This window comes from Neodiprion pinetum, chromosome 7, assembly GCF_021155775.2.
Source record: "Neodiprion pinetum isolate iyNeoPine1 chromosome 7, iyNeoPine1.2, whole genome shotgun sequence".
NCBI classification, from domain to species: domain Eukaryota; kingdom Metazoa; phylum Arthropoda; class Insecta; order Hymenoptera; family Diprionidae; genus Neodiprion; species Neodiprion pinetum.
This window is the reverse complement of record NC_060238.1, coordinates 25,588,910-25,615,969: the sequence shown is the minus strand read 5'-3', so window position 1 is coordinate 25,615,969 and position 27,060 is coordinate 25,588,910. Positions and strand designations below refer to the sequence as shown.

General features: G+C 40.9%; 4 protein-coding genes and 1 long non-coding RNA gene across 5 annotated transcripts; 2 read left to right on the top strand and 3 right to left on the bottom strand.

Annotated features, from left to right (window-relative positions):
- Positions 1 to 1,923: 1,923 nt before the first annotated feature.
- sau (Golgi phosphoprotein 3 homolog sauron) lies at positions 1,924 to 6,197 on the top strand. Its single transcript, XM_046636021.2, has 4 exons — positions 1,924 to 2,410; positions 2,475 to 2,721; positions 2,803 to 2,978; positions 3,399 to 6,197. Exons 1-4 carry the CDS (start codon positions 2,153 to 2,155, stop codon positions 3,645 to 3,647), a joined length of 930 nt encoding a protein of 309 aa, XP_046491977.1. The 5' UTR covers positions 1,924 to 2,152; the 3' UTR covers positions 3,648 to 6,197.
- On the bottom strand, positions 4,704 to 9,202 carry LOC124223770 (damage-control phosphatase ARMT1-like). Its single transcript, XM_046636012.2, has 6 exons — positions 8,708 to 9,202; positions 7,550 to 7,655; positions 7,209 to 7,465; positions 6,950 to 7,135; positions 6,468 to 6,879; positions 4,704 to 6,391 (listed from the first exon to the last, which is right to left on the bottom strand). The coding sequence occupies exons 1-6, from the start codon at positions 9,007 to 9,009 to the stop codon at positions 6,038 to 6,040; spliced, it is 1,617 nt and encodes a 538-aa protein (XP_046491968.1). The 5' UTR covers positions 9,010 to 9,202; the 3' UTR covers positions 4,704 to 6,037.
- Positions 8,853 to 9,782, top strand: LOC138191276 (uncharacterized). The gene is made up of 2 exons (XR_011177685.1): positions 8,853 to 8,979; positions 9,101 to 9,782. It is a non-coding gene; the product is annotated as an uncharacterized lncRNA (long non-coding RNA).
- LOC138191275 (damage-control phosphatase ARMT1-like) lies at positions 9,406 to 10,919 on the bottom strand. The gene is made up of 2 exons (XM_069137915.1): positions 10,581 to 10,919; positions 9,406 to 10,506 (listed from the first exon to the last, which is right to left on the bottom strand). Exons 1-2 carry the CDS (start codon positions 10,890 to 10,892, stop codon positions 10,150 to 10,152), a joined length of 669 nt encoding a protein of 222 aa, XP_068994016.1. The 5' UTR covers positions 10,893 to 10,919; the 3' UTR covers positions 9,406 to 10,149.
- A 180-nt stretch (positions 10,920 to 11,099) lies between these two features.
- On the bottom strand, positions 11,100 to 17,846 carry LOC124223772 (uncharacterized). Its single transcript, XM_046636016.2, has 12 exons — positions 17,512 to 17,846; positions 17,160 to 17,265; positions 16,819 to 17,075; positions 16,556 to 16,741; positions 15,715 to 16,120; positions 15,287 to 15,640; positions 13,843 to 14,171; positions 12,686 to 12,791; positions 12,345 to 12,601; positions 12,086 to 12,271; positions 11,604 to 12,015; positions 11,100 to 11,527 (listed from the first exon to the last, which is right to left on the bottom strand). Exons 1-12 carry the CDS (start codon positions 17,601 to 17,603, stop codon positions 11,174 to 11,176), a joined length of 3,045 nt encoding a protein of 1,014 aa, XP_046491972.2. The 5' UTR covers positions 17,604 to 17,846; the 3' UTR covers positions 11,100 to 11,173.
- Between the last annotated feature and the right edge of the window lie 9,214 nt (positions 17,847 to 27,060).

Sequence of the window (27,060 nt, the reverse complement as noted above, 5' to 3'; positions counted from 1 at the left end):
CGTGGACCGGCTGCCGTAGCTTTTCTCGTACAACGAGACCTCGTTGTTATCCACTACCGTACCTATTCTGTAATGCCCCCGTTACAATTTTACTCCACCGCTCTTCGCGGGGCCCAGAGCCGCGGCGCATAAGGAAACGACTTGAGGATTTATGCTTCTCCGTGGAAACTATCGCGGCATGCAGGCTGTACTGGACCCGGTTAAACAGATCGCTAAATGAACGGTTATAATTGAGACCGTATAGTATTATAATATCTCCGCCTGCAGGCTCTGCGGATATCCTGCAGGCAGCCGCTTTATGGTCTCATTACTAATGTGCGCGTACCTATAAGACCTGACTATTCGCTACGGGGCACTTCCTTCTTGCAACGCGATAATAACGCCGAGGAACTTGGAATACCGGCAATTATCACCGCAAAGACTGGACGACTCGTCATTTTCCTATCCGCCCGAGTATGGACCGGATGAAACCGCGAACTGATGTACACACGGTTTTAAAATAACCCATTCGTAAGAAATCCTGTCGCGTCGAGGATGGAGAAGAAAAATATATGTATATATATATCACGGGAGATCGCATAGTTTGAGAATTGAAATCCATTCTATAGACTCGTTTTCAAAGAACGAACCAATCTTCAATTTACATACAAAAGTATGACGGTCAATAAACCAAAACGAGTTTCGAACAGCCGTGAAAACTTCGACGCATTTTAATTTATCGCGACTATCAAAAAGCGTCAGCGGATGTGGTGAAAATAAAAGCACCGATGGTACTAAACCGCGCGATTACGCACGAGTAGAAATAAGACGTAATTCGATTGCATGAAGCGATATATTGATACACGCGGTATATTGATTATCGGTTGCGTGTCTAATCGTCGTCTCGTGCGGCGCGAAGCGTGGTGTAAAAGTGCTGGTATCGTTCGATGGATAATCGCTCGTTACACGTGCGATACGGGACTAAACGGCGCGAGAACGCTTTTCTTGTTGTTTGAACAAAAGAATTTGTCACCGGTGAATAAGCGTGAACGTTGAATATTGCCATTTCATCATTTTCTAAAAATAAATTCTCGGTGTCGATCGACAAGGTGGTTTCAAACTGAAAACAGTAGAACAACGCGATCGTTATTCGAGATTCGAGGGTCGAGATCAGCGCTGCCAACCCCTCGAGAAAATTCTTTGGATCTAAAGAAATTAGAGTCCGTTCAAGGAAAACCGAAAAGTTGTTTTTTTATCAATAAATGTTGTCGCTTAGACCAAAATCTGAAGATAAACTCAAGACTTCAAACGAAATCTCAAGACTGACAGCGTGATTTCTAATATTGGACTGTGAAATAGAAACAAGAGACTAAAAGTAAACCAATCATAAAGTTTCTGTCAAAATATAAAAATATACCGATTACCTTGATAGTGTCTGCAATTTGCAAGCGCATTTATTTAACAAGTTGTTGGTACTAAATATTAAAAATAATAACACATTATATAAATAAAAGTTCCTAATATCTTGATACTCACAATTCAGACTGTAGGATATAAATCTGTCTGTCTTACCTCGTTCGTTAATTATCATTACAGGTATATTTCTAGGGAAACTGTCCGTGTTATAAGGCGAAAAAATTAAATACATTATGTATTCCTGTTTATTATATATTCAGTTTCAATTGCGTTAAAAATCACTTGTGAAAATAAGAACTACGGAGAATTATTGTGGCACCATTAAAGCATCTAAAGCATTATTGCGGTGCCATCTGAAGAGAAATCAAAAGAACCGTCTTAGCGTTATTTAAAAAAATATTCGTCTCAGTATACTGGCAACGCTGTTCGAGATTCGAAGTTCCATGTTCGATATTTGAAGTTTCAATAACAGCCGGCAGATGGCGCCACCGCTCGGTGAATTTCTTGACGGCTCGAGAATGCCGAAGGGGGGATGAAAGTGATTGCTGGGAGCGACTGGCACCGTGTAGGCCATCTTGGAAAGATATGTCGTGTCTATGTAAACGTCAACAGGAGATTGTTTATCCGACAACAGACGGTCCGGCCTTTTGCCCTTACTAAAATCGCGCATCGTTGCGAATCGTCGTCGCCGAGGAGGGTCGCGTCACCAGCGTCATTTCTGGAATAATCCGCCCGCTCGTATCTCAACAACACACGCATGATGAATCGGGGTGACGGTCTGGTGCAACGTCGCAGAATTGTAAACAGCGGCAGCGGGGGCAGCGGGGGAAACGGGCAGGATGGCTCCAACGAGTTAACCGGGAACTCGGACAAGTCCTCGGGGCACGGCGCCGACTCCGAGAGTTCATCCCAGAAGGACCTGAACTGCAATCCAGCCGTTGACTCTGACTCCGACAAGGAGACGAGGCTCACCCTCATGGAGGAGGTCCTGCTACTAGGACTCAAGGACAAGGAGGTAGGTCTGCGCTGTTCTTCTCCTAGAGCGACCTAGGGCTCAACTTCGAGGTTCCTTCTTTCAGGGATACACGTCCTTCTGGAATGACTGTATCAGCTCCGGCCTGCGCGGCTGCATCCTAGCCGAGCTCGGTCTCAGGGGACGAGTCGAACTTGAAAAGGCTGGTATGCGGAGGCGCGGTTTACTCGCCAGGAAACTCCTCCTCAAGAGCGACTCGCCTACGGGTGACGTCCTCCTCGACGAGGCTCTTAAACATCTCAAGGAAACCGATCCTCCTGAGACTGTTCAGAGCTGGATCGAGTATCTCAGCGGTAAGCCGTTTACGCATCTGTTCTCTCTGATTTTAGCATTCGAAGACAAAAGTCGAGGGATTGATTGTCGCGTTGTTTCAGGCGAGACTTGGAATCCGCTGAAGCTACGATATCAGCTCAAAAATGTGAGGGAACGATTGGCCAAAAATCTTGTCGAAAAGGGTGTTCTCACCACTGAGAAACAGAACTTTCTTCTGTTCGATATGACCACTCACCCGCTCACAGACAACCTCGCCAAAACTCGGCTGGTCAAAAAGGTTCGCTAAACGTAGAGGGAGTTCGGCATAAAATAGTTAACGCACTAAATTGTGGGTAGTGGTGATAGCGCTTATCTAACACATCGGAAACTGATTAGATAGAGAAAAATCATTGTTTGACACTCCAGAAGCTGTTCGCTTACGTCCGGTCATTAAAACAATCAAATATGTCTTAATCTTTAGAGGGCCAGCATTTTTCCCTTGAAATTCGACATTTTGTAGAGACATGATTTATCCATATAAATAGTAATCACATCCCATGGAGTTTTGGAGTTATTTGCTGACTCCTAAATGAGCCAGGCCGGCTCTCTAAAGATTAAAACAACTCTTTGTCTGGTACAAATTTTGTTTTAGCACCAAAGTTTCCACAAGTACAATCAAGTCGAGTGTCCGTTTTAATTTTCCCTGCCTTGCCCACAGATTCAAGAAGCCGTATTGGGTCGTTGGGTAAACGATGCAGGCCGAATGGACCGCAGAACGCTGGCATTGGTGATTTTGGCACATGCAGCCGATGTCTTGGAAAATGCGTTTGCCCCGCTGTGCGACGATGACTATGAGGTTGCGATGAGGCGAGTACGAACTTTGCTAGACCTCGACTTTGAGGCAGAGGCCGCGAAACCAAACGCGAATCCCGTCCTTTGGGCTGTATTTGCAGCGTTTACGAAGTAGCGAAATTTCCCCAACTGCCTCAAAGTATAGGGATCAATGAATTAATTTGATATATATGTGTAAATAGAAGGATCGAGTGTACGCGCGTCGTTCAGAGTCGCGCGTCGGTGTACATATGCACACCCAGGGAAATTATACCACCCTTACTTTCGTTGATAAATATTTATAGTCTTAAGGGCGTCCGACATTCATTTTCGTTCCGAATATCTCAATGCTTGATAGATGAAATGTTTGTATTTTATCGTTCATGTAAACGTATCAAAATGAATGACAGGTTCCGGCCCGTATTTGTCCGTGATATACGTCGCTCCAACTTGGTTTCGACCCCTCAAATTGTCCAGCGAACCATTTTGGTGCGAGAGGTGATGTTTCCAAAAAAAATTCTAGACTTTTTTGAGCGAGAGACATTCGTTTTTATTTCCTGTATTTTTGAGCGTATTTATATTGGTATTCTTTTTTTTCTTCTTGTTTTGGTCACATTCAATAGCTGCAGCTTGAATTCACTTTTGCGCCAAGCGCAAGACCAACACTCATCTAATTCTCGATCATTGTAACAATGCCATTTATTAGGTATATAATTTCTAGGTTTTTTCCTCGTTTGGTTATTTCCTTTTGTTTTAGTAATTTTTAGAACGTGTGTCAATCGAGCTTATTTGAATTATTAGCGGGGTAGGTAAAACAATTTAGGACGGTCGTGTGAGTTATGATAACAGTACCTACATATTTTTTTTAGAAGGGAACGTAAGTATTATTTGATATACGTTGCAACAAATTTGAAGAGTGGTACATTTTATAAAATTCCCCACGGTAAATGATCTTAGTGGTTTATTTAATCTATAAACCGGAAGTTTCTTTGTGTTTTATTCGCGATTACGAAGTATTCATGTCCCGGTGTAAATGAATTGTTTCTATTACATTTCTCATCGATTATTCTAAATAATAAATGTCGCTCTAATTGTGACTTTCAAGCAAGCTTATGCAGCTAATCACCTGCAAAAAGTAAAACGGATGAATGAAATAAACATAAATCAAGTTGATCGATTTTTTGTAAAAAGGCATGCAGAGAGAAGCGGTCATTTGACGAAAAGATAATTGTATACTAGAAATATTATAACGAATCGCGTAACTGATGCAATCACTTAAATTGCTACGTCGATTTATATCTTATCAGCTGGAAGGGAAGAGAGAGGATAAAATTTATTTAAGAAATTTTAACGTTATTTCCCAACATTTGATATCTAAGTTATAATATAATGATTGTACAAACGTTTATAGGACAGAAAGGATATTATGTATTTACGAATAATGGTTACTTATTACTCTTTATTATTATAAAATATTGTATTACTACTAAGTGTAATAAAATAAATATTCCAGGTAGTACAAGATAGTCGTCAGCAATATCACGTGAGGTGTAAATTGGTGAGGCAGAAAAGGCTGTGTTATGTGCACAGGTGCGAAGTTTCGTTGGCAGGTTTCATTGAAATCACTCGCTAAAATTTGTTTACTCCACTCACGATTAGGCGCACCTAATAAACTAAGCCACTTGCTCCTTTTATTTGGAACTGAATTTCTCAGCTGCAAGTACTAGTCTTCATAGCTGCTGTTATAAGTCCGTACTTTCCAGCTCTCATCCACTCAGAATCCGTTTTGCCGAGAGACTGCTTCGTTAGGCTTCAACCCTACACGGTCTTCCGACTTGACTGTCCTCAGACTGACAAAATTCAAATAATCAGGAGCTGACAATTGATGAGCTCATAGAAATGTGTGAGGAAGAGCAAGGCATGGAAGAACCTCATTCTTTAGACCCAGTTTAATTGGAAGATCGTGTAAAGGTTGGAAATTTCACAGAAGGCCTCAGTTCAATTGAAAAAAGGTTACAAATTTTGGACAAACCGTCGCGCGTCGTAATGGTTGAGGTACGAACGGTTAGCAAGAACCGCACAGAATTTGAAAACTCTGAAGTTGATACCGCATTCGGCGAATTTTTTGTTTTCTAACTTTACGACATTTTCCAAATAATCGATAACTATTTTCCTATTTTTGATTTTATCTAAAAATTATTCCTCAAGTGTTGGTAACAGAACCCGTGCCAACAGCAACGTTGTCATTGTTGCGAGTAATGCCAAATTCTGCTTAGGGTATAATTCTCAATTACGTACGTATACTTCGGTACATAGCCAGCCAACTGATATGATTTTTAATTTCGAATAAATATATATTTCATAATGGGTGATTAAATTAAGGTCATTAGAAGTACGTGTAATACGTATTGATTACTATGGATGCGTTAGTACAGAATTCTATTATACTAAATAGAATAAATTTCTCTTTTATTCGGACAAAAATGAAAATTCTGAGTTTTTTTGTCTACTTTGAGTGACGGCAGATTATCCTGCTCTGCTGCAAGTCTGATTATTTGCAGCCGCTGTTATGACACCGTATTTTGCTGTTCCAAGCCATTTCGGATCTACTCTTGCGATAGACTCAGCTTGGTTGGGCTTCAACCCCACACAAACGTCCGACTTGAGTGTCCTTAGACTGACGAAATTCGTTGGCAAAAATCCTCGGATTGCTTGAAGAATGCTCGTGGTGTGTTCCCAGTTAATATCTCCGAATAATTTTCTGTAATTCAAGTCGCCCTTGAATATGACCAGACTTGCTTCTGAAAGTTTAGCGTACAAGGCGGGATCCTTTTGGGGCATTTCTGAGAAAACAAACGGGTTGGTCCAGAAAGGCTCATCCTATAAATGAAGGCGAAAAAAAATGATGAATCTCGTCAACCGTTTCAAAGTTCGCGCAACTCTCGCCGATTCCTACCAAAATAGAAAATACACCGGTCTCTACGTGACCCTTCAGCAGCTCTCCAAACCGCGATAAGTCAGGATTCGAAGAATTCTTCATGTGTTGGATGATCCATTGAAAATCTCGCGTGGTAACGTCACTGACGAACCAGGGAATACGTTTCACGTAGAATCGTATCCTATCTGCAAGATTGCGAGCGATCAAAAAGGCGGAGAGACTGAGATCGGTGAATAATTCGTAGCCTGCATTGTCCAGCACTATATCGACCGTTATCGTGCCGTTGGGCTTCTTCGCTCTGCAATTAGCCAAGGCATTCCAGGCCAAATCGGTGCCGTCTGTGAGAATGTTTTTATCCAGGCCACTTAGTAGTTCGAGCGGATTTCCAGTTTGACCTACCGCAGCACCATGGCTGAATGACAGATCGACCCTGCGCGATAAAATACGTAAATAATCATGAAACACAATCGATCCGTAAAAACTTTACACCCCGAGTTTACCTGTTGCCCCATAAGCCCAGTTTCAGGTGCTTAATAAATTGTTGTTTCTCAATCGCCGATGATACTTCCGGTATTCTGTCGATTTCTTGCAGAGTATGAGCAGCCACTGCAATGGCGCTTGCTGTTGAATCCTCGAAAGCCCGTCTTTTTTGTTTAGCGAACGGATCGTAAAATTTCAACGTTTCCCTGAATCACAACGAGTTCTTGTTAGCTTCATGAAAATTTTTCTCTCGAAAATTTGCCTATTGCAATTCCTTACGTGAAATGAAACGCCTCAGCGATCCTTCGATACACGTAGCATTCCAAGTAAACGTAGATAGTGCTGTAAAACCTTGGAATAACTCCCTCTATTTTAGTACGTTCTGCTAGATAATTGTTCCACACCCTGACCTCGTTAGACCAGGTGTCATTTTCATTAGGTGAAAAACGCAGAGGTTTCAACTCTGCGTTTGTTAGTATCTCATTCTTCAAATTGCGAATGGAGCTCAACGCTTGATCCAAATCTTTCCCAGTGGACTGTGAAATTAAAAGGAGAAATTAACAACGAGATCAAATATTATCGCCCAGGGTATTGTTTACGAAGTTTCGAACGAAGTTCACCTGACCGTAATTCTGAACAATTTCTTCCCTATCATTGACGAGGGAATCGATGAGTCGAGTTAGGATCCGAGGTAGTCCATATTTGACTCCATGATAGGCGAGACTTCTGCAGATTTATTAAAAACACGTGATAAACCTTGAACGTATGACACACTTACGTAGGTGTAACGTAATATATGATCTATATCACGTCGGTGTAACATTTTACAGTAAAGATGTATGTATCGTATCAACAATTGTTTTACTGTCAGTAAAATCACGGAACTTATGTAATACATTCCATGAAAAGAATTACCCAATTTCAAGAAATACAGAGCACGTCATATACTAGATAATCCGTGAATTTCGTAAAATCACGCGGGTCGTAAAACATCAGTTTCAAAAACTGGGAAAAGAAGTTGAGTGAGATTATGTATGAACACAGACACACACACATATATATATATGTATAAATATATATATATGAGTCGACGTATTACGCAATGCGTGTAATAGGGGTCATCTGCGGATCATTGATTATAAGTCGCTATCAGACATTTGGATGACGGACTCTAATGAAAGGTTCAGAGCTATTTTGTCGCCCAAAATATTAAGCACCTGACGTGTAGTACCACTCATTATTGAAATTCTCTTTAAGCAAATTAAAAAAAAAAAAATTCCTTGGCCGGACTTTCTATAATTATTTAAACATTCAAATAATCTAATTAAGTTTTCACGGTGAATGCCCTTTGTATTTTTCCTTTTCTTTTAATCATCTAAAAATAGTTTATTCGAACACTGAAATTTCGAGTCATGGTTCGTCATGGTATAACCGTTTATTACATTTTGTAGCAGTGATTTCTCGAAATTTTTGTTATTCGTGTCATCATGACTTTATGATTACGTGAAAAATGAATTAAAAGTGCCTGCTGCAATATTAAATACTCTAAATCACTGCCCGATAAGGTATAGATTGTCGTTATTCTCTCAGTTAAAACAAAAACGATGTTTAATTTAGTAACTCTGTTTTATTACGGTTTACTGAATTTCAAACAATTCGAAAATCTAGAAGCAACACTTTTTCCTCGATATGAATCGTTACGATAACGTTGCTAACTTCAATATGATAAACAAAAACCGGTAGCAACGTGAAGTGAGAGTAAAAAAATTGACGATCACCTTTTGTACTTTGGAGACGACTGAACGCCGAACGGAATGACGGTGTCCAGCAACTCCGGTTCGTGTTCGAGTTTCAAATTTGGCGACGACAGAAAAACTTCCCCAGTTTCGTTCGACACATGTGCGATCAAACTCGGCGCCGCGACGCAGTTATTATCAATCAACAAGCCGTCGAAACACAGCAACAACAGGAACGTCAGGCCGCCGAGAATTGTCGGTGTGAGGCGTGAAGTCATCTTCGAACCGGCCTCAGTAGCGGTTGAACCACGAATGTGAGTTGGCGGCGTGCTGTGGCTTTGCATAAATCTCTTCGTTCCCCCCTCACTAAACAGTTATCTCGAACGTTTTCAGTGTATCGTGTTGTGATTTTAAGCGTCCTACCAAACTTTTTAGATGTCGGAGCAGTGCGTGAAGATAATTCGTCTTTACCCGGATGAAGAAGGTAAATCTGACTTGATATAATCATGTTGAAGTTAGTAACGTTACCGGAATGATTCGTGCTGATTAAAAATTGTTATTTTACGATTTTGTAAACTGTTTGAAATTCAGTAAACTGTGATAAAAAAAAAAAGAAACTCATATTTTTCAGGCTTAGTTCCTTCAAAGTCATTGCAAAAATAACGTTACTAACTTACAACGTCGTTTGGTATGATAGAATTGTTCGTTGCTCAGAGCAAAACAGAGGAGACACGAAACAGTGAGTTGTGAAATTTTTACTTTAATGCCGAATGTTTGTTGTGAATCAAGATAACGGGTAATTGTATAATAGCTTTATATGATTATCTTTTTACTTAACATCAAATGTTCCACTGATATCAAGTTTTACAATAAAATAAATATATTAAAATTGGGACGTGTAAGGTGCAATTTAGAAATTTGTGCTATTCGAGATGTGAAAAGTTTACACACACGCCAATGTACAACAATTGCCATAAATTTATACTGAGATGATTATTGTTTACAATCAGGGGTAGTCAACCTTTTTATACATACTTTTGTATCTCTGTTAGTAGTAAAGTTTTCTAACCACATACAGATTCCACGGCAATGGTGACTTATAAGGTAGGGAAATAGCTTTACTTTAAAAAATTTCCAATAACAATGTTTTTGAAAATTCAAGTAAATTGAAAAAGAAAAGGAAAGTGTTTCAGTGTCGGACAAAACCCTTACCGCGCACCATGAAAACTGGAACGTCCACTAGTGGGCGGTAGAGACCAGGTTGACTATCGCTGAATTTTACAATTTCAGTAATTGAATGTATAATTTGTAAAACAACCGTGAGTAGAGTGAGTTTTACGAGTAAATTATATGCGACAGCAAAATGTTTTATCCATAAACATCGATGGAAGTTTGATCGTATTTTGTGGAGCTGAGAAACCTTGACAACGCCGATGATGAGCTACAATTAAATTATTTTATTATTGAACTAAGGGTGGAGGGGATCAAGAACTTGTTTTACTGCAAATGCAGGCGTCGATCGTTCCTTGAATGAGACCGTATTGCCCGCTGAGCATCCAGGAGGGGTCTATTTTGTCGAGATACTGGCCTTGTTCAGATTTCAATCCTGAACACGTGTTCGACTTGATGGAACGCAGGCTGACGAAATTTGTCGGTAAAAATCCTTCGGTCGCTTCGAGGAAGCTTGTGCTGTATTCCCAGTTAACGTCCCCGACCAATTTTCTGTAGTTCAAATCGCCCTTGACAATGAGTAGATTTGCTTCCGATAGTTTGGCGTACAACGTCGGACCCCTTTGGGACATTTCCATAAAAGGAAATGGGGTTGTCCAGAACGTGTCCTCCTGTAGAGATAAAACAGACTTTAGGTTCTCGCACCTGAAATTCGGACATTTGATTTGTACTCCTAGTTTCTTACCTCAATAGACCATGCTCCGCTCTCGAGATAACCCTTGATCAATTTTGCAAGCTGGTTTAGATCCGGATTCGATAGCCCGTTCATGCGCTCGATCATCCAGTGAAAATCGTTGGTAGTTACGTCGCTGATGAACCAAGGCGAGTCTTTCACATATATACGTATTCTGTTTGCGATATTGTGAGTGGTTAAGAAGGTGGCTAAACGCAAGTCTGTGAATAGTTCGTAGCCTGCGTTGTCCAGCACTATATCGACCAATACCTGGCCACCTTTTAGTGTTGGTAACAGAACCCGTGCCAACAGCAACGTTGTCATTGTTGCGAGTAATGCCAAATTCTGCTTAGGGTATAATTCTCAATTACGTACGTATACTTCGGTACATAGCCAGCCAACTGATATGATTTTTAATTTCGAATAAATATATATATTCCATAATGGGTGATTAGATTAAGGTCATTAGAAGTACGTGTAATACGTATTGATTACTATGGATGCGTTAGTACAGAATTCTATTGTACTACATAGAATAAATTTCTCTTTTATTCGGACAAAAATGAAAATTCTGAGTTTTTTTGTCTACTTTGAGTGACGGCAGATTATCCTGCTCTGCTGCAAGTCTGATTATTTGCAGCCGCTGTTATGACACCGTATTTTGCTGTTCCAAGCCATTTCGGATCTACTCTTGCGATAGACTCAGCTTGGTTGGGCTTCAACCCCACACAAACGTCCGACTTGAGTGTCCTTAGACTGACGAAATTCGTTGGCAAAAATCCTCGGATTGCTTGAAGAATGCTCGTGGTGTGTTCCCAGTTAATATCTCCGAATAATTTTATGTAATTCAAGTCGCCCTTGAATATGACCAGACTTGCTTCTGAAAGTTTAGCGTACAAGGCGGGATCCTTTTGGGGCATTTCTGAGAAAACAAACGGGCTGGTCCAGAAAGGCTCATCCTGTAAATGAAGGCGGAAAAAAATGATGAATCTCGTCAACCGTTTCAAAGTTCGCGCAACTCTCGCCGATTCCTACCAGAATAGAAAATACACCGGTCTCTGCGTGACCCTTCAGCAACTCTCCAAACCGCGATAAGTCAGGATTCGAAGAATTCTTCATGTGTTGGATGATCCATTGAAAATCTCGCGTGGTAACGTCACTGACGAACCAGGGAATACGTTTCACGTAGAATCGTATCCTATCTGCAAGATTGCGAGCGATCAAAAAGGCGGAGAGACTGAGATCGGTGAATAATTCGTAGCCTGCATTGTCCAGCACTATATCGACCGTTATCGTGCCGTTGGGCTTCTTCGCTCTGCAATTAGCCAAGGCATTCCAGGCCAAATCGGTGCCGTCTGTGAGAATGTTTTTATCCAGGCCACTTAGTAGTTCGAGCGGATTTCCAGTTTGACCTACCGCAGCACCATGGCTGAATGACAGATCGACCCTGCGCGATAAAATACGTAAATAATCATGAAACACAATCGATCCGTAAAAACTTTACACCCCGAGTTTACCTGTTGCCCCATAAGCCCAGTTTCAGGTGCTTAATAAATTGTTGTTCCTCATTCGCCGATGATACTTCCGGTATTCTGTCGATTTCTTGCAGAGTATGAGCAGCCACTGCAATGGCGCTTGCTGTTGAATCCTCGAAAGCCCGTCTTTTTTGTTTAGCGAACGGATCGTAAAATTTCAACGTTTCCCTGAATCACAACGAGTTCTTGTTAGCTTCATGAAAATTTTTCTCTCGAAAATTTGCCTATTGCAATTCCTTACGTGAAATGAAACGCCTCAGCGATCCTTCGAAACACGTAGCATTTCAAGTAAACGTAGATAGTGCTGTAAAACCTTGGAATAACTCCCTCTATTTTAGTACGTTCTACTAGATAATTGTTCCACACCCTGACCTCGTTAGACCAGGTGTCATTTTCATTAGGTGAAAAACGCAGAGGTTTCAACTCTGCGTTTGTTAGTATCTCATTCTTCAAATTGCGAATGGAGCCTAACGCTTGATCCAAATCTTTCCCAGTGGACTGTGAAATTAAAAGGAGAAATTAACAACGAGATCAAATATTATCGCCCAGGGTATTGCTTACGAAGTTTCGAACGAAGTTCACCTGACCGTAATTCTGAACAATTTCTTCCCTATCATTGACGAGGGAATCGATGACTCGAGTTAGGATCCGAGGTAGTCCATATCTGACTTCATGATAGGCGAGACTTCTGCAGATTTATTAAAAACACGTGATAAACCTTGAACGTATAACACACTTACGTAGGTGTAACGTAATATATCTATATCACGTCGGTGTAACATTTTACAGTAAAGATGTATGTATCGTATCAACAATTGTTTTACTGTCAGTAAAATCACGGAACTTATGTAATACATTCCATGAATAGAATTACCCAATTTCAAGAAATACAGAGCACGTCATATACTAGATAATCCGCGAATTTCGTAAAATCACGCGGGTCGTAAAACATCAGTTTTAAAGACTGGGAAAAGAATTTGAGTGAGATTATGTATGAACTGATGTTTTACGACGACGATGTTTTATATATATATATATATATCGAATGTCTGATAGCGACTTATAATCAATGATCCGTAGATGACCCCTATTACACGCATTGCGTAATACGTCGTAATAAAATATACATATATATATATATATTTAGAGCTATTTTGTCGCCCAAAATATTGACCACCTGACGTTTAGTACCACTCATTATTGAAATTCTCTTTAAGCAAATTAAAAAAAAAAAAAATTCCTTGGCCGGACTTTCTATAATTATTTAAACATTCAAATAATCTAATTAAGTTTCCACGGTGAATGCCCTTTGTATTTTTCCTTTTCTTTTAATCATCTAAAAATAGTTTATTCGAACACTGAAATTTCGAGTCATGGTTCGTCATGGTATAACCGTTTATTACATTTTGTAGCAGTGATTTCTCGAAATTTTTGTTATTCGTGTCATCATGACTTTATGATTACGTGAAAAATGAATTAAAAGTGCCTGCTGCAATATTAAATACTCTAAATCATTGCCCGATAAGGTATAGATTGTCGTTATTCTCTCAGTTAAAACAAAAACGATGTTTAATTTAGTAACTCTGTTTTATTACGGTTTACTGAATTTCAAACAATTCGAAAATCTAGAAGCAACACTTTTTCCTCGATATGAATCGTTACGATAACGTTGCTAACTTCAATACGATAAACAAAAACCGGTAGCAACGTGAAGTGAGAGTAAAAAAATTGACGATCACCTTTTGTACTTTGGAGACGACTGAACGCCGAACGGAATGACGGTGTCCAGTAACTCCGGTTCGTGTTCGAGTTTCAAATTTGGCGACGACAGAAAAACTTCCCCAGTTTCGTTCGACACATGTGCGATCAAACTCGGCGCCGCGACGCAGTTATTATCAATCAACAAGTCGTCGAAACACAGCAACAACAGGAACGTCAGGCCGCCGAGAATTGTCGGTGTGAGGCGTGAAGTCATCTTCGAACCGGCCTCAGTAGCGGTTGAACCACGAATGTGAGTTGGCGGCGTGCTGTGGCTTTGCATAAATCTCTTCGTTCCCCCCTCACTAAACAGTTATCTCGAACGTTTTCAGTGTATCGTGTTGTGATTTTAAGCGTCCTACCAAACTTTTTAGATGTCGGAGCAGTGCGTGAAGATAATTCGTCTTTACCCGGATGAAGAAGGTAAATCTGACTTGATATAATCATGTTGAAGTTAGTAACGTTACCGGAATGATTCGTGCTGATTAAAAATTGTTATTTTGCGATTTTGTAAACTGTTTGAAATTCAGTAAACTGTGATAAAAAAAAAAGAAACTCATGTTTTTCAGGCTTAGTTCCTTCAAAGTCATTGCAAAAATAACGTTACTAACTTACAACGTCGTTTGGTATGATAGAATTGTTCGTTGCTCAGAGCAAAACAGAGGAGACACGAAACAGTGAGTTGTGAAATTTTTACTTTAATGCCGAATGTTTGTTGTGAATCAAGATAACGGGTAATTGTATAATAGCTTTATATGATTATCTTTTTACTTAACATCAAATGTTCCACTGATATCAAGTTTTACAATAAAATAAATATATTAAAATTGGGACGTGTAAGGTGCAATTTAGAAATTTGTGCTATTCGAGATGTGAAAAGTTTACACACACGCCAATGTACAACAATTGCCATAAATTTATACTGAGATGATTATTGTTTACAATCAGGGGTAGTCAACCTTTTTATACATACTTTTGTATCTCTGTTAGTAGTAAAGTTTTCTAACCACATACAGATTCCACGGCAATGGTGACTTATAAGGTAGGGAAATAGCTTTACTTTAAAAAATTTCCAATAACAATGTTTTTGAAAATTCAAGTAAATTGAAAAAGAAAAGGAAAGTGTTTCAGTGTCGGACAAAACCCTTACCGCGCACCATAAAAACTGGAACGTCCACTAGTGGGCGGTAGGGACCAGGTTGACTATCGCTGAATTTTACAATTTCAGTAATTGAATGTATAATTTGTAAAACAACCGTAAGTAGAGTGAGTTTTACGAGTAAATTATATGCGACAGCAAAATGTTTTATCCATAAACATCGATGGAAGTTTGATCGTATTTTGTGGAGCTGAGAAACCTTGACAACGCCGATGATGAGCTACAATTAAATTATTTTATTATTGAACTAAGGGTGGAGGGGATCAAGAACTTGTTTTACTGCAAATGCAGGCGTCGATCGTTCCTTGAATGAGACCGTATTGCCCGCTGAGCATCCAGGAGGGGTCTATTTTGTCGAGATACTGGCCTTGTTCAGATTTCAATCCTGAACACGTGTTCGACTTGATGGAACGCAGGCTGACGAAATTTGTCGGTAAAAATCCTTCGGTCGCTTCGAGGAAGCTTGTGCTGTATTCCCAGTTAACGTCCCCGACCAATTTTCTGTAGTTCAAATCGCCCTTGACAATGAGTAGATTTGCTTCCGATAGTTTGGCGTACAACGTCGGACCCCTTTGGGACATTTCCATAAAAGGAAATGGGGTTGTCCAGAACGTGTCCTCCTGTAGAGATAAAACAGACTTTAGGTTCTCGCACCTGAAATTCGGACATTTGATTTGTACTCTTAGTTTCTTACCTCAATAGACCATGCTCCGCTCTCGAGATAACCCTTGATCAATTTTGCAAGCTGGTTTAGATCCGGATTCGATAGCCCGTTCATGCGCTCGATCATCCAGTGAAAATCGTTGGTAGTTACGTCGCTGATGAACCAAGGCGAGTCTTTCACATATATACGTATTCTGTTTGCGATATTGTGAGCGGTTAAGAAGGTGGCTAAACACAAGTCTGTGAATAGTTCGTAGCCTGCGTTGTCCAGCACTATATCGACCAATACCTGGCCACCTTTCTTTTGAGCCTTGGTCAGCACGTCCCAGACGAAGTTCGAGTCGTCTACTAGCAAGTCTTTCTCAAGAGCATTTAAGAGCTCAAGAGGGTTTCCGATCTGGCCATTCTCAGCTCCACCGCTGAGCGACAGGTCACATCTGAAAAGTGATAGGATGGACGGAGCTTAGAAGTTTCATATTAACACTGTGTGGGTGGCCACAAATTTCTGGAATAAAAATTGGATGACTTTTCCAGATTTTCTGGGACCAATAAGCTAGCTTTCCCTGATGATTTCCCAGCTCTCGTAAGTTACTAAAACCTAAATCGTTCAGCTTATTAATTCTATATTCGATTCAAATTCAATTCAAATTGAAGAAAAATATAATTTACAAAAAGAGTTAGTTTAAGCCAATTTATTTTCTCCACGACAAAAAGGTAGACTTGCTACCTCAAAAAATAATTTCTACTTCCCATGATAGAAAACTGATATTTTCAATTTTTTTTTCGTAGCCAAATTGAAAATCCCCTGAGAATTCCAGTTGTGTGGCCACCCTGCTCTGTCGTCGACGAATAAAGAATCACTTCAGCTGTACCTGTTGCCCCATAGTGATAATCTCAGGAACTTAGCCAGCTCGTGTTTTAGCTCGGCCGAAGAGGCCTGCTGCGCTCTCTCGACCTGACCCAGAGTGTAATTTGCTACAGCAATGGCGCTAGCTGTAGAACCGTCAAAGGAGTCTTCTTTCAGTTTAGCGAAAGGATCGTAGGAGCGCAAGGTTTTCCTTAAAGAAAACTGGAGTTAGCGAAAAATGAACAACATTAAAAGTTCCATGCAAAGAGGAGAAAACTTTATTCTTACGTAAGCTTGAAACCCTCTATGACTCTTCGGTACGAGTAGCATTCGGCGTAGAGCACCACCGTGTTATACCAAGTGGGTACTTTTCCCTCAATTTTTGTCCGCTCCTCTAGATAGTCGTTCCACATTTTTATGTTTTCCTTATCCTCAGGGCTTTCGTCCGGTACGCAAATCAATGGTATCAACGGCTTGTTGGTGACAATCTCGTTTTTCAGTTTACTGATGTACCCTATCACCTGCTTGACGTCTTCCGCCGACGACTGTGAATATTGAACAAGACATTAGAGGCCGTTCGTCGCGCCGTTCAGTGGCCAGTTTCTCTGTACAAATAATCAGAAGTTCACCTTTCCGTACTTCTTAACGATTTCATCCTTGTCACGACTCAGCGAGTCTATCACACGTGTCAGAATCACTGGTACTCTATCATTGAACGTTGAGTAGGCGCCAGTCCTGCGAATCGGATCCAAAGGTCAATAATCAATCGACGTCGGTATTCCAGTGGGAGCAGGGTCGCGACCCGGACTTAGTCCAAGGTCGGTCGACGAAGGCAAAATGACTCGAATGATAAATTTTTGGTATTCATTTTATTCCCCAAGGGAAAGCCGGACGACTCGAGGCTGCACATTCACAGTGACTAATTCATAATATCAAAGAAAGTGAAAAAGGATCGCAGGTTAGATAAAAAAGCCTCCTCACCTCTTGTATTTCGCTCTCAGCTGCACTCCAAACGGAGTGACAGTGTCCTGCAGATCCGTTATGCCCTCTAGCGAATTTTGCCTCTCCGTCATGACGGCACTGCTACTCCTTTATCACCGGGCAGCGGAACACTGACCGAATGAAATCCTTGAATCGAAATACAGCAGACAGCTAAAGCCACTTGCCACGTGATGCGCGACGATCAGCGCAGTGTGATCAGGAGTGTGGTAACGGTAGTAATAGTAGTAGTAGTAGTTTAGTGGTGGTCGTTGTTGGTAGATGAGGACGTCAATGAATCGCGCGAGAGTTCTGATTAATAGGAGAATAAAGAGCCCGGATTCTCGAAACTGTGACGTTACGTCGTCGCGACCTGGTCGTAAATTTATTCTGACCCCAGAGTCGTCGTTTCTGATTAGAAATTATTATGGCACACGTTTCAACGTATTTATTTTTTATTTTTTGCTTCCCTCTACGACTCACCTACGCGTTGCGAGATACCTAATATTATTTAACGACACTGTAATCAGACACTTTTATTATGCGCGCTGTCATGCATCAGAAAAGCAAAGCGTTGATAAAAGAATTAAAAGCGGTCTTTGAACGAAGTTCATAAAATTTTAAAGTCGTAGGAAAGATACAGTTTTATTACCAAACGCAATTCATTAATTTAGATCGTTGGCTTGGATTTTTTTAATTTTTTTTTACTCCTATTTTATCACACAACTCGTCATATTATTATCCCGTTGTAAAGATTATAAATGCAAACAACTGATCTGACTCGAATGGTTCAAAAATATTTATCACAATTATATTCTTATCTGCTTATCTCCAGTTTTCGACGATTTATTCGTATTCATTTGAAAAAATGTGTCACGTTGAAGAAAAAACATTTCTGTCGATAAGTTAGATCAAAGATTCGTCACTCGTCGGTAAAAAAGGTTGGACAAAAGTTATCTTCAGTCTGCCAAGAAGTGGTCAAAAACGGTTAAAAGGTGGATTCCTGTCATTGTTTAATTTTAGTTCCTTAAACAATGTAAAGATGGCGACACGTCCTGATCCAGCAGATGCTGCCAACAGCGGTGATGCCAATGATACGAAAACGAGGCGGGATATTTGGTGCCTGCATAATTAAAAAATTTTTGAACAAATCGCTATCACGTTCCAATTTTATCAATAACCGAAAATTGTCTTGACGAATTTGAGACTACAGGAAAAATTGTATCAGTTCGTCCTGTATGAAATTTCTCGGACTTAATGGCGTAATAATCATTTATCGTCAATAAAGATTTTAATTCCATGTGCTTCAGGTGGTGTTACAAGTGAGTGAAACCAGTGAAATCCGTATATTATTTTATACGGAAATCCACGTAAAGAGGACTTATTGATTTTTCCACGCGGACTTCCAACGCATGGATTGGACCACATTTGTAACGGCTCGACTACATCAAACGGTGAGTTAGTAAAATTTATTTATCCCGCCTCGCTCTGGTACGAAGACTCGAGTGGGCGAGTAATATTATTTTCACATGCACGCCACGGTTACTGTAACGATCTCGCCTCCCGAATTATATATGCGCATACATTCGGTAGATTTCGAAGAGCCGTTTACTCGCCTCTCCTTCGCTTTACGGCCCAAGAGATAACCGTGTTGAAAAAAGGGTTAATGTTAAATAAGGGAAAGGATGAAAAATTTGTGGGAGAGATTCCGGATTATGAAACACGCGTGATATCGTATATATCCAAGTAATAATTTTTCTCACTTGACGCGAATGTCAATCTTCGAAAAGTCAGCGAGATATTTTAAAGGTACTGGATCAGAGAAAGAAGATCCTGGAGAATTTAAGGGAGCGTGTGATAGCGCTGTTTGTATGTAACCGGATCTTACTCGTACCGCGGTGTTACAGCGAGGGTAATAAATAACTTTTTGCGGCTAAGAAGGGCGGAGGATGGCATAAGGAAAATAAGCCAAGTTGAGTGATAATTCAGGTACAGATGTCCGGAGACTTTAATAAACTTTGGCGAGAAGGCCGAAGTTTATCCACCCTCGCGTGTGTTTTGCTCCCTCCGCATCCCCCCTTATTTTCCTCCGCTGAATATTTGCAACAATTAATTTGATGCATGTACCCATTAGGATGGACCTTACTTAGGGTGTTGACGAATCTTTTCCGCCCCGCACCCCTGATCAATTTCAAATAATTCAAAAACAATTGCCTAATTTTTTCAGATTTTTACCTCAACTCTAAGATAGTCCGCATTGCGATCGAAGTTTCTTATGGAAATAATATTAACCAATTGTTTTCGAATTGTTTGAAGTTGATCAAGGGTGTGGGGCGAAAAAAATTCGTTAACACCCCGAACAAGGACCACCCCTAATATCCATGTATAACCGCGTGGTTTCATCTCATTCGCTTCATTCATTTCTTGCCTCCGAAGTCCGCAGTGATCCGCAGCTTTCAAGCTCTACTTCGCCGCTCCCTGTCTCGGTGAATTACGTTACGGGTACGTTGCAAGGGTTGCGGGGGGTCGGCGCTCCTCCTCCTGTCCACGCGCTGCGAGCAATGTTGCTAATTACTACATACCACCGAATGCGGCATAACTCGCGACCCTCGCATTCCAAATCCCGGCTTACCCGTCCGGGTGGTGCAACAGACGACGACGACGACGATGATGGCAATGGCCCACCACCCCGAATGCTTCCATCCCCCTCCGCATCTATTACAGTACCCTTACAGAGGCACGGTGTGTCTCTAATTGTAGATCCTACGTGATACTGATCGTTGCAGCTGCCTAAGAATGACCAAAAGTAATTTCGATTATTTTTCCTCTAAATCGCTTTTTGCTTTTCACTCCCATGAACTACGCAATACGATATAAATTTACGACATTAGAGTATGAATAATAATCGTTGTCTTACTTGCTAAGATACCTATTTGATATGTAATAAGCGGCAGATAAATGAATATTTTCACCTGAAATTGAAAAATATTTCATCAATGAAACTATAAATTATCAAACAGACTAGAAACTGAAATTGAACTGAAAATGTGGTTTCGTAAGCACCGTTTAAAAAAAATACGAAATAATGGATTGATCGATTCGTTTTTACCGATTCCATCGAGTCGCGTTTGTTTGTTTTTTTGGGGTTTATTAATCGATGCACAGATTATTCTAAGCTCTGGGAGCATCGCCGGCAAAGAGTTGCGACATTTCTGTCGAGTGTAGTTTTTTTCAGCATCGTAATAAAAGGAAAACCGACGACGAATCTCCGAGGGGATGTTTTTATTTTCTCTTTGTTTCTAGAACGAATGATAGAATAAACTTTTCTTTCTTTCTATTCAATTACCGTCAGACCGACGAAGCGAGAATATAATACGCCGCTGTGCATGGAGGCTAGTTTTTATACGGTACGTCTCAAACTCCTGTGCAGGGCTAATTGGTTAATGCAAATGACAAGAGAGGCTGTGCTCCTCTTGCTGGTTCTGCTCTCTTCTCTTCCTCTGCCTTCACCGCCACCGCCGCGAGCAATTCGTTACGGAAAAGTAGCGCGAACTCCGCGGGCAAGTTCCCGCTTGGGGCGGAGGGATGAAGAAGGTAGAAGCGGGTGGATAACTTTTCGAATAGTAGCTAATGGTAATTAATTTCATATTGTTAGAGAAATTTATCTCGACTTGCGGACTGCGGTTTTACCCGTGTATAGATATATCAGCGGCATTGTAGCTGAATCCGCTCCGAGCAGCATAAGCGGCTTCGAAGACAAGTTTTATCCTATATACATGTGATTCTAGTTAGTTAGTGCCGCTGATTTTTACTCGACTGTAGAAAGTATAAAATTTTATATCTTTTATAGACACGAGAAGAAGCAGCGAATCAGGAGCGTGCAGTTCTATAACAAAACTAATATTTAACCCCGTGAGTCAGACATTATTGTGCCGAGTCAACTTTTATAACAAGATAGTATTGTATGGTTCTCGAGGTCTTTGATTACGAATTTGAAATCATGTTTCAAATATTCAAGATGGCGGATCTAATATGGCGGACGAAAATTTCAAATTCGGTCGAATCCGGTCAGAAAATTTCGCCATACTAAATTTTCAACATCTGATTTCACATTCGTAATCAGTGACCCTGAAAACCCCTGGACAGAGGTTTTTTTCAGGATTCGTACGAATTTGAAATTTTCGTCCGCGATATTGGATCCGCCACCTTGAATTTTTGAAATTTGATTTCAGAAAGGTAATCAAGAGATCCTAAAAACTCATAATTAGGGGTAACTTTCTCGGAAATGCATTATTCTTTAAATTTTTATGTTTTTTCTCAATCAACCTGTTTCTATCAATAATAATTTACATTATATCGCAAGAATTACTCTCGAGTATTGAAACCCTATCAGTACAATATCAGAAATAGGAAAAACCGCAAACAATACTTACCACTATGATTCAAACGTTTCATCCCGAAACTGTAATATGGATAAAAACTCTCGTCTCATCGCGTTTTCCTTCGAAATTTATTCGAAGATCGTATCTTTTGTCGTGTATGAAAATTGAATCTCACGCCAGTGAGTTAGAATTTATTAAAACCATGAACTTTTGATGTCAGATATCGTATCGAGCACACCTGCAACAACCGACAAGATACGAAGCTTATACGTGATGAAAAGCAACAAAAACAACGTTCACTTTGAGGGTGAATTATTTACTTGGTAACTCAGCCGGTGTCTAATCGTCAAAATTATAATCATTACATCCCTAAGAACAAGTTTAAAACTCCCGCAACTACCCGTCAAGCCCGTCGTCGAGGAATTACCGAGCTAGTTAGTTCGCGACGAGTAAGTAAGTCAGTCAGTCAACCGGCCGGTCGGTTCGTTCGGTGCTCGAGCAGGATGAGGAGGCCGGGGTTGAGGTCGCGGGGGTTGGACGAGGAGCGAGGTGATGTGTGCGGCCGGTGATAATGGGGTAATTGTTATGCCAGGACACGGTAGGCGCAGGTCGACCGGGGATCGGCACGATAAGACACGCCGCGAACGCACGTCTCTCTATATACCTCTGCCTACTTAACGGACTCGACTTACACCGGCGTGCAGATCGGGATTCCACCACCCCCGAAACAGTTTCCGCGGAAAGGCTCGTTTCGCACCCCTTCCGGTGGCCCGCGCATACACGCATACATATTCATATCCATGTGCAATATTCATACAGCCGACCATCTTTCTCCACACTCTGCTCGTTAAACATTTGGGATTCGTCTAATGGTCTTTAATGCTCCACGGTTTTATTCCCCCAGAGGACCGATGTGCGCCGCTCTTGAGGCACTCTTGATTTTCATACGGTTAAACCGTTACGAGTGTAAAGAAATAACCCTTTCCGTAAAATTTGTATGTTATTACAAAAGGGTGAAATCAACCCTTTCTGATCTAGTAGTCATTATAGATAAAACCGAATGGGTTCGAATCCCACTTCTGACACCAAATTTAACGCAATTGGAAGCTACGGAATAAATTAAACAGGTTCGCGAGCTTACCATGCGAATTAACAGATGAGAAAAATACTTTCATTGGAAAATGTATATGCTATCCATTTAAAGTCTGAAACGAGACTGTTTTTACAATGGTATCGGTCGACGCAGCAAACTTAGTCTTCCTTCAGCACACGCAAGCTTTTATACGTGTTCTATCTATGATGACCACTGGATCAGAAACGGGGGAAAAAACGAACGATTTCACCCTTTGTAACATTATGTGTATTTTTTTAAATTCAATTACAGAAGACTAGCTAATTATTTCGTAGTTTGACTCTTCTTGTACTATCCCACTATATTGATTCCTCATTTTATCCCCGTTTTTTGTAGGTATCTGATGGAGGTCTTGATATGTACATGCATAATGGTGGCACATATGACGTAGGTATATGTATACTAAAAACGACTCAAAAGGGCAGGAATTTTTCATTTACCGCAGGGAAACTGCGTGTACGCGAAATTTCCAATCTTGGTTACGTATCAACGTGTATATTTCCGATTCGTTTCGTCTTGCACACACGTACGCTGTACGTACTGATGGATATTAAATTTCCGTTTCACGAGAAGCACGGGCTTGTATATACATATGCGATGTATAACTGTATACATTCGCTATGCACGCGCTTATACGCGGCCTCCGGGCTTTTTAACGAAATAAATGAAAACTCTCCTACCCACACCACTTGTGCCGCAAAATTTCTATATCTATACCTATTATATGTAGAGTATACATATACGTATACGAGTAGAACGAATGAACGAATTGTTCACACCATGGTGAAGCTTTTCACCTGGATGTATTTTTTTTCCAACTCGTTCTCTTTTCCCACTGCAATCAATGTAGGAAAACTACTGCGCTACGTATCTGTAAAATTTTAACTCTTGAAGTATTCTTGAATTATCGAAAAGTCGGAACAGGATGTGTTTCAGTTTATCCAGTGTTTCAGGATAATTGGTCACTCTGCAAAACTTCATAACGAGATAAATTTTTTTTCATCTCTGTTTGTGAAAGAAAAAACATTTATCATCATCATCTTGAAAATTTTTCCCACTATTTATACTCCGGTGGCTAATTGACCCTCTGCACAAAATTTCTTCAAACCTCACTATACATTTCGAGTATAATGCCTGGCCGGCCTCCGATTGTACTCGGGGTCCCTGCACGTTTAATAGTCCATGTTACAGCCTAAGGCGAAGTGAAATCGGGGGTTCCGGCGTGCAGGGAGTTCTGAAAGCCGAAAGGGTCTCGGGGGACGAAACCCCCGACCAGCCCCCAAGGGCCGGAGGACCGAGTTCCGCGAGACTTTATTATACGTACCAGGAGAGAGAGAGCGAGAGAGAGAAGGGAGAGGGGCTGCTTGCAGGATTTAATTCACAGCGGACAATGGCACGTGGTGACCTCTGCAGTCTCCCCGGATCCACTCGTCAAAAACGTAGGCCGTAACTTGCGACTGACGTATACCGGACTTCCGGTTTCTCCCGTGGTGTCTGCAGCTTCTTCGCGGAGCCCGCAGACCGTCAGAGACCCCCGGGAACTCTCGTTGGACGGAAAACTTCCTGGCGCCTCACGGCTGCGCTGCTCGCCGCTGTTGCAGGGGGATGTTTTCTTCCTGACCTCAAAAACGCGATGACACGTCATCTCCGCCCTGTCTTCTCCGGAAACCACGAATCGCACAAGAATTTTGTACAATTGAATTGCCTAACGGCCATTGCGATCGCCTCGATGAACTCGAAACTTTTTCAATTCCAACCTGCACTGCGCGGGTATAAAATACAAGCTCGTAGACGTACGTTTATTTTGCTGCTGAAGATTCATTCGAGACCCTGGAGAGGGAGGGAAACGAGGGACAGGAAACACTGGTTTTGGTGATAAAGATGTTTTTCTCGCCTGGATAAAATCGATCTCTTCGGCATTTATTTATCGTCTTCTAAATTCACTCCGCGTGGCGCGGAACCTGCAGTTGGATAGAAATAATTGTACCTACATAAGTTGCGTAGGGAACACCGAAAGCTGCGGGGAATTAGCTGTCCGCTATCTAGGTATGTAGCCGCGGTAATCGAAGCCAGCCCGACCATCATCCGTGCACGGGTGAGTTTTAATCCCGGATCCGATCGCAGCCGACGAACGGCTCGCCGCACCCGGACAATGGCGGTGCAAAGTCGATGGACGCTACGTTTTCTGGTGGAAAGTATTACCCGGATATTATGTAGACAGCCTCCGCCGACCGAAAACGACGGCTAAGCGGGCGGGGATCGCGAATTTATGTGTAGGTATACCGGACTAGGTGTGGAGTGGCGATGGAGAGGCAAACGGTGCCCAGGGTTTACACTTACCCAGATTTCAATCTCTTTCTCTCTCTCTCTCTCTCTCACCCTAAAAATAACAGCGCTATCGGGTCCGCATCGCCGCTCACGTTGCACAGTAACCTGCATCGCGCACAGTAGGTAGGAAACGAAATTTCTCGATACAGATTCCCTTATCGATCTTTTACCTATAATTACTCAAGACCCAAACCCGCTTCTAGAAAATTATCGATAAACATTGGACAACGAAATGATTCGATCATCGATAAAGTCAGTCAAAGTAGGGATATACCCCCACCCTCGTACATTTTGTAAAAAGGTTTGTATCTTGACTAACAAGACGTGAGGTGTCGGTAACGGAATCTGTATCCAAAACTCTCCTTGCATATCAACTGCGCGCTTCATGGTAGACTTCTGGTTTCTCCTTCAACGAGATCTCTCTTCGTCCGTGACAATCGACGCGTTCCAGGGTCGCCAACTGTCGATGAAATTTATCCTTGAGAGAAGGGAGGAACTATTATGTTTCCGTTTTCTAATATCCGGGTAATAGATGCGGACACGCGGTAGCGGCACGACAGAGAGAGAGAGAGAGAGAGAGAGAGAGAGAGAGAGAGAGAGAGAGAGAGAGCGAGTTGAGTCGAGTTGGCTTGGCTTGGTTCGGTCTGGTTTGGTTTAGTTTGGGCGACTCGATTTGCTTGGGTTGGGTTAATCCCTGGTTAGTATGCGGCCGACGGCTCGCCTATTACAACATTAGTGGCAATGCGTCCTGCAAATATGCCATACAGTTGTCTGTTGGTATACAGCTTGTGGAGAACGCAAAGCGGAGACGTGCCGCAGACCGAGATTATCGCCTTAACGATTTTATTAGGTTATATACATGTTGTCCGTTATCGTGTATTTTCACTGAGATTTTGGTCTTGATTGTAGTTTCATTGGTAATACACTGCAGACGAAAGCGACGTGCAAGAGCATTGTTCTTTTTCGATTTTTTTTTAGGTACACATGGTACAACATACATACTTTGGAACTTTTCTTCTTCAACCAAATTTTTTTCATTGAATCAGAAAAGCAAAGGATTCATGGTTTTTAAAAAAACAAGTATATGCCAATTGTTTATTATTATGACATTGTACCTGTCTGTGCGGTGATGTATAAATCGCATCGTGCGTACGCGGTATTATATATACTTAAAACACTGTGACGATTAATGCACGATACATAAATTAAAACATGTGCGGAATTCTCCTCTCATCATCATTTTATTATACATAGTTGAATGAGTGTTCAATTTTTTTTCTTTTTTATTCATAAGAGTCTGTTTCCAGCTCTCGCAGTATAGTCAATTAACAACATTCAACTCAACGACGCAAAGCAGTATATTTTTTTTGTGTTTTTTTATGGTTTTTTTTTTGTTTTTTTTTTTTTTTCGTTTGTTTGTTTGTAATTTTTATATAACATACAATATAGTGATATCGTTATTCAATATTTGTTTTTGTTTTGTGGCTTTTTTTTCAATAGTTCATTCTTTTTTTATTAATTTCCACTTCGCTTCATTTTATATTACTTTTATTCTTCGCGATAGCTGCAATTTCCATTATGTACTTCTTGCTGATCGTCCAAACAACGTAGTATAATAATAACCAGGTTAATTATCAATACCATTAATATTATATAAATATTATTATTCGTTTAATCTAACAGCTTTTTACCCTCGTGTGTTTCTCTTCG